General features: G+C 45.1%; 1 protein-coding gene across 2 annotated transcripts in view; it reads right to left on the reverse strand.

Annotated features, from left to right (window-relative positions):
* Nucleotides 1-3,472: 3,472 nt before the first annotated feature.
* Nucleotides 3,473-14,163, reverse strand: part of TMEM178B (transmembrane protein 178B) — a 250,212-nt gene continuing 239,521 nt past the window's right edge. Inside the window, exon 5 of one of the 2 annotated variants that reach the window (XM_075117064.1) lies at nt 3,473-8,400. In XM_075117064.1, the coding sequence (XP_074973165.1) occupies nt 8,351-8,400 (50 nt within the window). In that variant the 3' untranslated portion in view covers nt 3,473-8,350. Of the gene's footprint in view, nt 8,401-10,641; nt 12,649-14,163 lie in introns of those variants that run through there. The other variant, XM_075117056.1, reaches the window with a different exon arrangement.

A 14,163-nucleotide genomic window follows, 5' to 3' on the forward strand; every position in this document is an offset into this window, starting at 1 on the left:
GCAGGGTGGCTGGACTGGATGAGCTCTAGATGTCCCGTCCCATCTCTAAAATTCTGGGATTGTGTGACGTTATCTGAGAATTTGGGCTGGTAACTTTGAGATGGGGCTTTTTGAAGAGAGCTGCTCTTAGAAGAAAGAAACACTGCAGGCAGCAACGACAGATTGTGCACTTGTCTCATTACCTGGCTTTACTTAGGATGCAATGTCCATTCTGAAATCCCTCCTGGCAAACATGTACGTCCTAGTTTTTGGCTGTGGCTGTCTCATCACCCTCAAGGCAGATCACACCTGCTGTGCTGCTGCGTGTACCAGGTACTGCTTTTTTAGCTCTCCCAGTTTCCTGCACGTCAGATCAATAGAAGTAGGTATTAGAGTATGTGCAATGGAAAATGAGAGGATAAAAGGTTGATCTTGAACATCCTCTAGATTAAACAGTGTAGTCATTTTTTAGGCCAAGTAAAATGACTGCTACCTTTTTCAGAAGACTACTTGGAGAAGGCTGGAATACATGTTTGTTTTCTTATGACTGCTAGATGGTTTGTGTAAAAAAGAATAATTTTAAAAGCTGCTCTGCAACTCTAATACTTGACTAGGGATGTGTCACCTAAAATTATCACAGGAGTTGTGTGTGAAGACAGGGGAGTGCCTCATCCCAGTTACCCATGTCTGACCCGTTTTTGAAGAGCAATTTTTTTATCATCCTGTCTCTACCTGTTAGCAGAAGAAGCCTCAGATACGCAACCATGCTTCAGGGACATATTTGTTTGTAACTTTAGGAAAGTCACATGCTCGACCATCTCAGTTCTCTTCTTAGCCAGAGAATATGGGTGAGTAGTAGAGAGATTTTTCTCTATTACTTGGCAATACCCTATGATTGACAAGGACAAAAAATTATTTAGTCTCCTTTTCTGTCCAGCACAATCCATCCTCAACTACTCACATCAGCTCACTCATCTGGGTTGCTGTTTTTCTTTTGTAGTCATTTGTCTGGGAATGGGATTGAACATATGTAATCATTTTACTGAAGTCACTGGTTTCATCACCTGGCATGCAGTTTTGAGTGGGACCTTTGAAGTCAGGAATGGAAGTCCTGTTCACAGCCACCACTTAGTACCAGTGGCTTTCACAGTCTGAAAGCTAATTCTAGCCATGTGGTCTGTAGGTTATCGTCATATGGCTGGACGGGATGACCGCATCCTACATCTCCAGTAAGTTCTGTATCAGCGCCATACAAAGGCAGAGGAGAGTTTTTGCATGATGGTAACATGAGGGACATGTGCCTCTGTATGCATAAAAGAAAGGGACATCCCCCATCCAATGTAGTCATTCTGTTGTCCTTACGCAATGGAGAATTGAGACCCCTCTGCCCACTGGTTATTCTGACATTCGTGACTCAGCTAAGGATGGGCTGAAGCTGTCAAACAGAAGGGCTGGCAACCACATCCCCTGCCATCATGGTGATCGTGTGTTTTCAGGTGCTTTCTTACAAGTAAAATGCAAATACCCACCTGTATCGCAGAGAGACCAAATTTTTTGGCCTGTAGGAGCTGTGTGTTTGCCACACCAGTATAAATCCGTGTTCCTGCCAGACCGAGGCAGCATTGTTTCTGGTTGTAGTCTGCTCCACCCCTGCTTTTTACACATGATTACCATCCCTGTGGCCAGAGTGACAGGGGAGAGCATCTTCACACTACCTTCAAGCTTTTATGCAGCTGATAACGACTCTGAATCTCTCCTGCCTCTGGCCCAGAGAGGGAGGTTATAGTTTGCTTTGTTTTAATTCCACAACACCTGAACACCAAGCATCATTTAAGGTGGGGAAGAGCCCTTTTCCTTGGTGGGTGGGAGCAGGACCGAGTGAGTGTCTCTCCAGATCAGGCTGTGGGATGGGGGCTCCAGCCTTGCAGGCACATCCAGCTCCAGCTTTTCCCTCCCCACAAGCTGTGGGCACAGGGCAAGAGCTCTTTCTCTCCCTGTCCGGGGGGGTTCCTGTGCTGACTTAAACATCTGGTGGGCTTCTCAGTCAGTGTTTCTCTGCTTCTGTTCTCCAGGTTTTGTGTCCAGGGCCTGAAGCTGTTCTTCCACCCCATGTCCCAGGTCCCTCTCCCTGGCCACCGGTCTGTGTAAGAGAGGAGAGTGCTGCAGCCACTGAAGCTAATCAAAGAAAGTTCCTTCCTGTAAGAGGACAGAAAGTTCATGATGGATTTTCTTGTCCTCATTTCCAGCTCTGCCTGGAGGTGTGAGTCCCCGGGGTAGTCGTGTCTACAGTCAGTGCCTGCTCCACTGGGTTGGAGAAAGATCTGAATCACACTGGCAGGGTTTTTGGTTGGGTAATTCAGAGAAACTCTGCATGACAATAATCTCTCCCCTTCCTTCCCCTCCACACTCTTTCTTGGCTCTTCCGTAAGCAGAACACGACATAAGCTTCACCCTCCCTAGAAGGAAGTTCAGGAGTGTGCCTAGCATATTTCTAGAGCAAAGCCCACCACCTTTACGCCAAGCCCCCTCTTCCCACCAGCGAACTATTACACAGAAATATTCCCTGATTCTCAGAGTTTATTAACCTTTTTTCCAAGGGAATGAATAAAGATATTCACAGCTTTTGAACAGCAGCAGAAACCCATTAAATTGCTCTGCAGCAATCTTGTTGGGAACTTGTTCCTTTAGCAGAGACACATTTCAGAAGACTCTGCACTCACTCCCAACTTGGATTCAGTAAATGCAGTGCCACTGAGGCGTTCGGGTGAGCAGCCCTGCACCCTAACCTTTAAATGTAGCAGGGTGACAGGCCAAAATTTCTCTAAGCTTGTGGTCTCAGAGGTGGCCAAAGATAGTAGGTAATTCCCAGCACAGTTAGATCTCCTCTGGGTCTGCTCCAAATGAAGGAACAAGGACAGTCCCCCAGGACTGGGATTGATCCATTCACCCAGCAGCACAAACCCCTGCACAGAAAAATCCGTAGCAGCTTCTGTGCTGATATTGGCTGCTCTACACTGATTTTCAGTGAAGGTCTCAGTGAGAGCTACACTGAGGGCATCAGGTTCATTACTGGTATGGGTTCCTATCTTTAAGAAATTCCTGCTGACCCAGGCCAAGGTCAGTTATCTCTGAACTGATGCTGTTACTATGGTGCTGCTACATATTACGGGACTCTTCATAGTAACTAGTCCGATATGAGGAGGGAGGGAGACTGGCAGAGAAATACGCAGTGCAGATGTGCTCATTGGATGTGCATGGCTCTCTACGCAGCATCTATTTGGAAGGGAGGTAGCTGTCACCCAGTATGCTAGTAACACCTAACCTCTCCTGGGCTTACATCTGCAAGCAGGTATTTTCACTTCTGCAGCCAGAACCTCAAAGTGTGTGCTTTAAACTATGAGGATGTCCACTCAGGCATTTTGCTTCTGAAGAGATTAATGCTCATTATTTAATTTAAAAAAGTAAATTCATATTCTCTCCATTTCTCCCTGTGTACAGCTGGATGAGAGACACGGTAGGAAATCAAGGTTTTTATACTGTTTCTTTATTTCAGTGCATCCAGCAATTTGATGTTACATATTACTTATCTATGTTTACATTAAGATATCACCTACCTGAAAATCCAGCTGCTGCCATATACCATCCTGGTTATATTCTATAGCCAGATGATCTTATAATCAGAAGAGCTCCTGAAAACGACTAATACATCTGTAGCAATGATTCATTTTTCACTGAGGCAGTGACATCCTAATCTACGGACCAGATGGAGTGGGGCCTTGGGCAATTGTAATCAAAGAGCAACAGCCACAGTTTGGAGGAAAGAGAGATTCCCAGTTGGTTCCCTATTAAATGCTTCTGTTTTCATTTTGTTTTGACTCAATTGTGTGCATCACCATGGCCCACTGAACACATCTGGCTGACATCTTAGATCGCATACCCAGCACATTACTGTGTTTGCTCAAAGTTTCACTTCTTCCAAAGTCAGTGGCGGTGCTCTGTGGTGGTGAGTTGTTTTATCCTTGTCCTTAGGTGGAGTTGGGGGAGCAACAGAATCAGTCACAGCCAAAGGCGGGCTGAGACAATCCATCACTGTAATGATAAACCACTCCCATTCCTCTTCACCAGCAAAATATCTTTGCCTCTGTAGAAGCCAGAAGATTAATTGACATGGATTCTGGAGCACAAAATATGGGCACTTAGGAAAAGTATAATCCCACTGAGTTACTAGAAATTGGTCTGGTCCCTGCCAAAAGATTTATCCCACATCTAATACTGACAGTGACCTTTGCCTATGAATTGTTACTGGCCATTTCATCGGTCTGTGAAAGAAAGGTCTTAATGTTTTCATGTGTTGTTGAATGCATAACTCTACTTTGATTTTTTTTTTAATTAGTTAAATTAGAATAAATTCTGATATTCTGCTTTTTCATTGTCTCCCAGCTTTCAGCTATTTCAAAAGTAATCTTTTTACTCTTCCCATGCAAAAAACTTGCTGGAATTACAGATCCTGTCAAATATACTGTTTCCTTAAGTTTTGAAAGACATTCGAGAGTTCCTCCAAACATGTTTTCTGTATAAACTCTGTAGCATTTTCAGCCAATGAATTTCAAAAAGTTCAGTGGCTAGTTTCGTCTTTGTACGGTTTTACACTGCATTTATCTTCCAGAAAGTTACTAAGTGATATGGCTTTAAAAATTGTTGGGTTTATTCTCGTGTTATTAATTGACATGCTAATTATGACACAGGCGTTGCTTTTGAATTCCATGTAGTTTCTTTCACTGCATAGAGTGTAGTTTCTTTTAATTCATATCACATGGTGATCTGATGTCAGTTCAAAGGCTGGCTTTGCTTTTCATGCTGCTTAGATGTTCTTTTCACTTAATATGCTGCATTAAGGATCTATGATGAGATGGTGCTGAGGTTGGTGTAAGACTCTGGGACTTGAGTAGGCTTGATTAGAACAGCCTTGTAGTTTACATTACATGAAAGCAGTTTGAGCCACAGTTACTAGCCACTGCTCATTGGCTGTGCTCTCCAAATGCACCAGTGTTATTGTCTCTGTTTATATGACATGTTTTCTTGCTTTGTTTTCTCGCTTCCCCTTTCTGAGAACAGATGGGAAAAGTAATTTAAGTACTGAATGCCATAAGGTACCTGGAGTAAAGTAAATTAAGGAAATACCATGAGTGAAAGAATGAAGCAGTTAAACGCTAACAGGAGATTTACAATTAAGAATCAACAGAGAAGATAAGCTTTGCCAAGAGACAGAAATCACTTGGTTCAGAGTCAATCCTGCAGAGGATGGACAGGGCTCTGATGTTACAGATACATGGAGAATCCCAGGTCATAGAAAAGAGGAGGCTCAAGACGTCAAACATGTAAAACAATTTACGGCTTTATACACACTGTAGCAGGTAACATAAGTTGGAATAATGTCCACTACATGACAAAAGATGCAAGGAGTACTAGGGATTATATCGCTTTCCAAAAGCATGAACAGCAACAGAAGGAATATACAGGCTCAGTAAAGACAACAAGGACAGCACCACTTGCCTAGATGAAAATTATATGGCAAAAATACACAATGCAGCAGCCAAAGATGAAATGGTCTGACTGGAAGTAAACAGGACATTTATTTTTAACTGTCATACAGAAGCAAATGTGTTGCCAGAAATACTTTTAGAAGGTGCCCGTAGGAAAGTCACACATAGCAGAAAGCAAATATGGAAAACAGAATGAACAGTGATAAGCTTATTAAGCAGAAAGCTGTATGTGAACAAAACTGGAAAATAAATGGGAAATATACTGGAAAAGGCATAACTTGAAATAGTGACCCAGGAAAGATCTCAACTGAAAACAGTGCAGACCTGGAAGAGTGTTCCTCCCTTACCCTCGTGCTACCCCCTCCTCCCTGCAATTCTTGTCTTTAGGAAAGTCACCCTTAAATCAGAGGCAAAGAGGGGATATTAACAGGGTCATTGGCAGATGTACGTTAGCACACGAACCGTCACATTCCTTTTTGTAAGGACAAAGCGTAGTATCTTCTCGTGCCAGAACTGCCAGGACAACGCTAAGCAAACAAAATGGAAAATTCTAGATAATGCAAATAATGTATGAATGAATGACATCAACATAAAAAGTCAAATGAGTCGATCATGGGTGAGATGGCAGAGGAGGGTTTGTCCACACAGACAAGGAAAACATGTAAAGGTGCATTGGGAATGTTGGTAACATAGAGATATTTGTCCCTAATCTAGCTGGTTGAAGGAACCACCCAAAGCACTGCTGCATGGTGGTTTTTAATGGATGTGCAATGTCAGTACAGTCTGAGAAACCGAAGGGGTTGGTTAGGGGACTCTGAATGGTTTACAGCACAAGATTTGTTATGCACTTATTTCTCCAAGGGCACTATTAGTGGTGCTGCAAAGCTATGCTCAAAGCTGCAAAACAATGACTTCTGTGCCACAGATGCCAATGAAACGTGATGTCTGCGTGTTCTAGTAAATAAAGAGATTTTGGCTTTAATTCACAGAAAACAGTGTGTGCTGAAATTGACCATGTCATGCTGGTCAAGATGGTCAAGCCAGTTCCTCCTGGGAATTACTGTTTGCAGGTAACTGCACAGCTACCTGTGTATTAAATGCAGTAGGTGCAGCTTAGAATTAGATTTTGCGTCTAATGATCTGACTTAGAAAAACAGCTGACCAAATATCTCTGCCTGCTTTGGACAAAAGATGGACTATGACTGCCAGAGATACAGCTGAGGGTGAGACCATAGAGAAAATAAATGTTATTACCAGAATTACTATTTAAAATTATGTAGAAACTCTCATTAGTTAGGATCAAAATAGATGTGTGAAGGTCCTTCAGGGACTGAAAAATCTAAGCAAAGAGCCAGGAAAATATTCCACAGACCATTAGAGACACCGAGGAAGCTGGTAAAACACTGTATATATTGAATATGCAATTTAGATGGTTTGTTTGGGTAATGGAGGGCAAGCTGGAGGGCTGTGTATCTGCTTGTGTGTATGTGTGCTGGTCGCCATCCCTTTAAGAAAACAGTGGGACATGACCAGCTGTGTGTTCACTGGACATCGTCGCCTCCAGCACACAATTAGTTGTGTGAACATCTCCAAATCCAAGAAAGGAGGGAGGAAGGGGGAAATGTGTCTGTTTTGTCCAAGAGAGGTAGGCAGCTGCAAGATCTGTAGATTCATGGCTAGACTACTGCTTTGTCCCAAGCCAGTGTTGCAGATCCAAGCAGCAGCAGCAGATTCCTTGCACTAATGCTGAGCCTGAAATATTCCTAAGCATCGATTTAGAAAGGAAGACATGGTCTTGATACCATGGCTTTGATAGCCAAGCATCCCTGTCACTGCTGCTGTGGTGGGCTTTTATTGCTGTTACACACAGGCCATGGGAGCTGGACAAGATGTAAGGCAGAGCTCTTGAAAGCCAGGCAGTTTGATCACTTGGACTTGTCAAAACCTCACCGTTCACAACCAACGTATTTACGGGAATCCTGCTGCCAACTGGCAGTGGGACTGCCGTAAATACATTGGGTCACCTCAGGTGTGGGCACTGAGTCCCACCTCCACCACCGCATCCTGGGATCCTGTGCTGAGGGGAACCACAGCTCCCTGCCTGCTCACACCCTGGGTAAGGCTTTATCCCACAGCTTCACAAGTGGATGGGAGAGCCTGGACCAAACATCAGTCACCAGGTATTTCACCATAATGAAATGTGTATCTTGGTAATATGGGAATAATTGTATCTTAGGTTAATAGTTACTGATATCTTCCCTCACCAAGTTTATTTACTCCATTACATAGTTACTGTGTCTAAAAGAGAAATCACCCTCAAGGTATCATCTAATTATCTTCTCATCATTCTGCAAATCTGTTTCATATTACCAATAATCTTATTACTACAACTGCAACATTCATTAAGCAAACAGAGAACAATAAAAATACATACAATAATAGCAATCAAATTAAGTTTGAATATCACAGTGAGTGATGGATAATTCTGGAGCAGATTCTTCTCATAGATTTTTGCCCATTATTTTCTGAGAAAGGTTGAAATAGGTCAAGACAATCCTATTTCAATTACAGGGTTCTTTTCTGGAGCCTGGCCATTTTATGTGACCCGATTACCACAAAATGGCACAGTCAGGACCAGAAATGGTTGTGGATCCACCACCTTGTGAGCAGGGAGGCATCTCAGCAGAGGCAACGGTGCTGGATTCCCATAGCAAACACCAGTCCCTGCACAGGCCAGCCCAGGAGGCTGCTGGAGATGTGGTGAAGCTGAACATCTCTTGGTTACATCAGACACTTCCAGGTGACATACTGAATGGTCGTGCATGGGACTAGGAAGCCATCACTTTCTTCTTGACGTGTAGCGGCTCCTGATGTTGCACTAAGCGAAGCAAAACCACAGAGAAGTTCTGAACCATCTGTATTTAAAAGATTTGGGGCCTGATCCTCAGCTCATGGCAGTAAATGGAAATGCATTCATGAAGAGCAGACGGCGAGGTTTTCAAGCTGTTGTTGCCTACCACCTGTGCCAGGTTATATTTAGCTCTGTTACACCTGCACAGAGCCATTTGAACATGTATCAAAACAATTCCTGTCCCTAGCTTTGATCCATACTGTCTAGTCCAACAACAGATCATCATTTGTCTCACTGGTAAAATAACTGCTGACAAATGTAAGGGTTTTTTTTTTTTCAGCTGCAAATGCATGAAAATATATTTGGAACATTTTATGGGTACATTGCACACCTGATGGAAACATTTATGACTGCTTCCTCTCTGGGTACATCAAAAATATCCTCAACCAACTTCACTATTTTTATCAACTCTACTTTTATACTTAATGTTCATTCTGGCCTGGAAAATTTTTTTTTCTGAGTATCACAGATGAGTTTGTGACCTCTTCGGTATGCTGAGCCAAATGACTAAAAAAGAAATCCAGCCTCTGAAGTAAAGTAAGACCCATTAAATCAATGAGGGGATGGTACATTATATGCATGTGTGTATGTGCAAATTTCTGTGTGAGAGGGGGCCATGGCAGAGAGAGCTGCCTGGGTTTAGTCTGGACTAGGAGAGGTTACTGGTCATTGCCTTTTCGTGCTGGCCCAGTCCCTTTCTACTTTGTATTCCTCCAAATAATTGAAATCCCTTTTTGTTTTAATATGCAAGTTTGCATTTATCTCAATAATCCAGTATAACTACTGTAAATATAATAGAAATACAGAGGTACCCAGTTGCATTTTTCAGTAAAGTGGGCAAAGGCATAACAAAAATGGGTTTTTACAAATACAGCACTCCCCTGGATCCATAATGGAAGAATGAAATGGGAAGAAGGAGGATAAGATCCCACCCCTGCTGGTGTAACTGCTTGTAAATCTCTTTTCCTTTTACCATTCATGTTGTGTGACTTTTCTGTCTGGGCTACACTTGCCTATGACTATGTTCTTGGGGAGAAATGCATCACAGATGATGTATGCAGACAGTTTTAGGAGAAATGAGGTGGGTCCTAGACCACAGGGGCTCCCACTCGGCTGTTAGAAGTGATCTAAGTCTTCTGGTGCGTGAGGAGGAACGAGAGGTGGAAGCTTCCCCCCACCCAGCTTCCCCATAACTCACAGCCTGCGTTACACGCTGGCAGCATTTGTTCTGCTGCGATGCTTTCTGGTCTCAGTCAGGAGATGAAAAAATGCAATCAACTTAAAAAAACCCAACCAAACAAGTACCCCTGGTTTAGGATTTTCTATGTGGTTAGGAGTGATCGGTCAGCCCAGTGCTCTGTCTGGCTGCAGGTCCCACTCAGGACCATGTTTCATCCTGGTCCTGCCTGGTGACAGGGTACCCTTACTCGGTCTGGAGCTGCTGAGATGTTTCTTTTTCTGAGAGAGGAGCTTCTGATCTCCAACACCCTCACATGGCTTAATGGGAGCTCCCCAGAAAGCAGAATTTGTAGGAGATCCTTTCTAGCCAACTCTCCTCAGGGCTGCAGGAGGAAGCAGAGACTAAACGATACCTTGCTAGCTCTCGGTGTGGATCGCAAGTTTGGAAATGAACTGTGAGAAACTGGAAATCAGTAACGTGGTTCCTCCTGGCCATTCTCTTGGTGGGATGGAAGCTAAACAGAAGACCTAGGGAATGGGGTTTGCGCTCAACCTCCTCTGATATCTGCAAGCAAAAGGCAAGTGTTTCCAAGCTGGCAGGAGTGAATGTGACAGCAAAGGGGAAACGAGAGCGGAAGGAGAATGAAGGGCTCTGCACAGAGGTGACACCCTCGAGGGTAGAGCTGGCTAGCTGAGACCTTGGCCTGTTTGCAACAGCGTGAGCTATTTGTGACTGGATGCAGGCAGCAGTGAGGCAGTAAAAGGCCTTTTATTTAAGGTGCTGACACTTCAGGAGAAAATGAGAAAAAGAGAGGTGCTATAAGAAAAATGCATTGCTTTTCATTCTTCTGTCCTCTCTCTTCTTCCTTAAATTTTATGGAATGAACTCGCTCAATTTAAGTACTTGTCAGCAATGGTGTGACAGGACAATCAAGAGATATCAACAATGCCAGTTGGGAAAACTGCCCAGAAGCCAAGCGCTGGCAGCCGCCTCTGCACTGCCTGGGGGTAAAGCACTGCTCCCTTCCACCTCCTCCCCTCTCCCCATGCACGCCAGGCAGTGAACCTGGTGCACAACCACCTGCATCCCTGTTATCGAGTCCTGAGAGCCCCCAGGCCACAGGAGCACACTCTGTTCAAGAATAGATGAGCACATTACTAATAAATGTTTGACTCAGACCTAGCTCTGCAGAGATGTCACAAGGCTGGTGAAAGTTAGTTTATTTTTACTGGCAAAATGGCAAAAGGTGTCTCTGGGACTGTTTTGTACAGTCTGGGACTGTGCCACCTGGCAGCATTTGTAGCAGCGCTATCTTAGTAGCCTTCACAATAAGCTCTTGCAGATGTTAGCCTCCATCCCTGCTTACTAGTGGGCAAAGCAAGGCAGGCAGGTGGGTTGCACAGTTTCCTGCAAGGCCGTTAGGATGGTGCTGTGGCAGCTAGAGGTGAGAGGCAAGCATGGGTGATTCTCCATCCTGAGATACAGCTTCCTTCAGGGCATCTTCCAGTCTCTGCAGATATGTTTTAAGTTGCCAGGTTTAGCTTGGGAGCATTCAGACCCTACCTCAGGCGATGTGGATCTCTGCTCTGGCAGTGAATGCTTCTATATCTTCCTCCCTGGTGGGCTTCTCTTCAGGGCTCAGACCCAGAGCAAAGATCTCAACAACCACAGAGCCTCCCAGCTGAAGGGAAGAGCCAACACGTTTGGCAGGAACGGCAATGACAGCTGTGATGGGCAAAGGTGTCACCCAGGACACAGAGGTGCTGCTGCCACCTGCGTCCACTGACTTGGCTGGGCCTCCCGGGAAACTGTGCATCTTCATGGAAAAAGCTGAACTCTGAACATGATATTTTTAGCCTGGTTTCCTAAGGAAATGAAGATTCTGTCACTTCATGTCTGCCCATCTGTCCCCATCAACTTGCAAACGAGTTTGATGGAGCATTAGAAGTCTGAAAAATATTTAGATTTCTAATTGTGAGTATCAGTAGCTGGGTAGAATGGGAAGTGCAAGGTAATGCATGAATCCCCATCTGACAGAAGGGAAGGAAAGGAGGACTCAGCAGTCACCTGTTCTGTTTGAAAGCTCCTTATGAACCTCAGCACATGGTATTTCTTGCTGCAGACATGGTGGGTAGAGAATTCCCAAAGGGAACGAGCTAGGTTAAATGAAGCAGAAACTGCAGCCTGTCAGAGACACCCCAAATGTGAAACTGAAAAGTCGAGGCTTTGTTCAATTCACAGAGCAACTTGTTTCACTGTCAGCCTCCTTTTCTCTGACAGGTTTGCAGGAAGCTTGTAAGAAAGCACAACACAAAAGGATGAAATCTGCCTTGCTGCAAAGAATATTCAGTTTTGTTTCGTGTTTTACCTACCAGTTGAGGGTGCGTGTGTGTATGCACGTGTACATGTATGTGTGCACTCACTTTAATTTAAATAAATTTATTTAGCCAGCCAAAGGCACTGAAGTACTAAGTAGCTTCTGTGCACAGTAGTTTCAAGCATATATGGCCACCTCCAAGTGCCAACCGTCACTATGAAGGCTTCGCCTGTGCATTTTATTTCCTTCTCTCACCCTGTGGCTGCCTTTGCTTTTCCAAATCGTGTGCTCCTTATGACAGGGTTTATTTCCCCTTTATGTTCCTGGCATACATTTTGAGCATTGCTGTGAACAGTTAGTGAAAGCCAGAGCAAGATCCCTAGTGCCTCCAGTTCCGCTGTTTAATACCTCCCCTAATACCTACCGCCACCTTTGACTGAAAGGGTTGTCTCCAGGGAGAGGACTGGCGGGAGATGATGGCCCAAATCTTAGACTCTGTGACCTCTCTCCAACTGTATCTGCTGGCAGTACAGCCCTCATGCCGCTGGGCATGCCCTTGGGCCACCAGCTCATTTCCTGGTAAAAAGCTGAGCGCTGGCAGAGGGCTTTGCTGTCATGGTAAATGCAGGTTTTGCTCTGAGCAGCCAGCTCCAGGTGAGGTCCTCACCGTGGGTGATGGCCGCTTTGAATTTCATAACTGAGACGACCAAGGGGTTATCTGAGGGTGAGAAGAAATAGCAGGGAATTAAGCAATCAAGGGGAAAGTGCAGTTTCTTACAAAGAAGTGGTCAGTGGTCGACCTTTGCAAGTCCACAGCAGATGCAGAATGGCTGAAGCGTGCTGGGGACCCCAGGGCAGCACGTCCTGGGGTGACAGCAGTCTCTGCTGCTCCTGGCTGGGGGTGGGCTGATTGCTTTGTTTGGTGTGGGTTAGCCAGCTGATAAATTCATAACTGAGCCGGTGCATTTCTTCCACTTCTGTCTGATGCAAATGAACAAGACCACACTCCCCCTGAGCAAGGAGGGAGCGAAAATTTTAGTAAATGTAGCTTGTTAGGTGGTCTGGTTTTGGTCTCTGCAGGAAAAGAGCTCAGCCATGACTCTTTAGAGGGCCCCTGGGGAAGAACCCAATAATGTAACAGAATAATGAGTGTCGAGCTATGAAAGCATTTCATTACCAGCATCCTCACCCCGTGCAGCCTCAGTCTGCTGCAGTTATCATGTGCTTCTGACAAGAAAGGTCACTGTGAGATTATCCTGCTTCTGAAACAGAGCGGTTGCATTTCACTGAGAGGGTCCTTGCTCCTGTGTGGGCACAAAGAATTAGCAGATACTCCAAAGCAAAGGCAAAGTTGCACATTGGGGTGCTGCTCAGGGGCAGAGCAAAGGATTTCACTGATGTGAAGAACTGGAGTTGTTGCCCCCATCCCCCCATTTGACCTGCCAAGGCCCCACCATGTTGCAGAGGAAACCAATGGGTACATTCCTCTCTCCTAAACCTAATTTTCACAATATTCACTACTTTCCTTCCTAAGTCAGTAGTTACTTCCCTTCATGACCAGGTGGAGTCTTGAACAGATGGAGGTATCTCTGAAGGTGATGGTGCAACTTCGAAGCAGGAGTTGGACCATGAGAGATGAGCACTCCTGCTGCACTTCCCAAACTGCCAGCTGCCAAATGCTGGTGCCCGGCGCGGTGGGGAGGCAGAGTCCATGTGAGGCAGCCTCAACCCTTGCCTTCCCAACTGGGACAGCCTAGCAAAGGCGCAGCAAGCCCTTGCTCTGCCACGGGCAGCTTGTGTGATGTTGAGCGATTCAAATCCCTCTCTTCTCTGTTTCCTCTGTAGTGAACTACATTTAAGGAGTTTCCCCTTCTTTTGCTTTCTGTCTGCTTTGTCTAGCTGGATTGCAGGCTCCTGCATGGTGCTATGGCACTGCCCAGCATCTCCCCGTGTGCCAGAGAGCAGGACCCCAGGAAGTGAGCAGCAGCCTGCAAAGCACCATCGAACCTTCAGCAGCAGGGCTGGGTGGCCTGGGCACTGCAGGGAGAAACAGTGCACTGCAGGGTATCATGGTTTTAGCTGGGGCAGAGTTAATGTTTTTTTCACTGTAGCTAGCATAGTGCTGTGTTTTGGACTTATATGAAAATAATGTTGCTAACACACCGATGCTTTAGTTGTTGCTGGGTAGTGCTTGTACTAGTCAATGACTTTTCCAGCTTCCCATGCTCTGCTG

Source organism: Phalacrocorax aristotelis, chromosome 1 (assembly GCF_949628215.1).
Source record: "Phalacrocorax aristotelis chromosome 1, bGulAri2.1, whole genome shotgun sequence".
Classification (NCBI taxonomy): domain Eukaryota; kingdom Metazoa; phylum Chordata; class Aves; order Suliformes; family Phalacrocoracidae; genus Phalacrocorax; species Phalacrocorax aristotelis.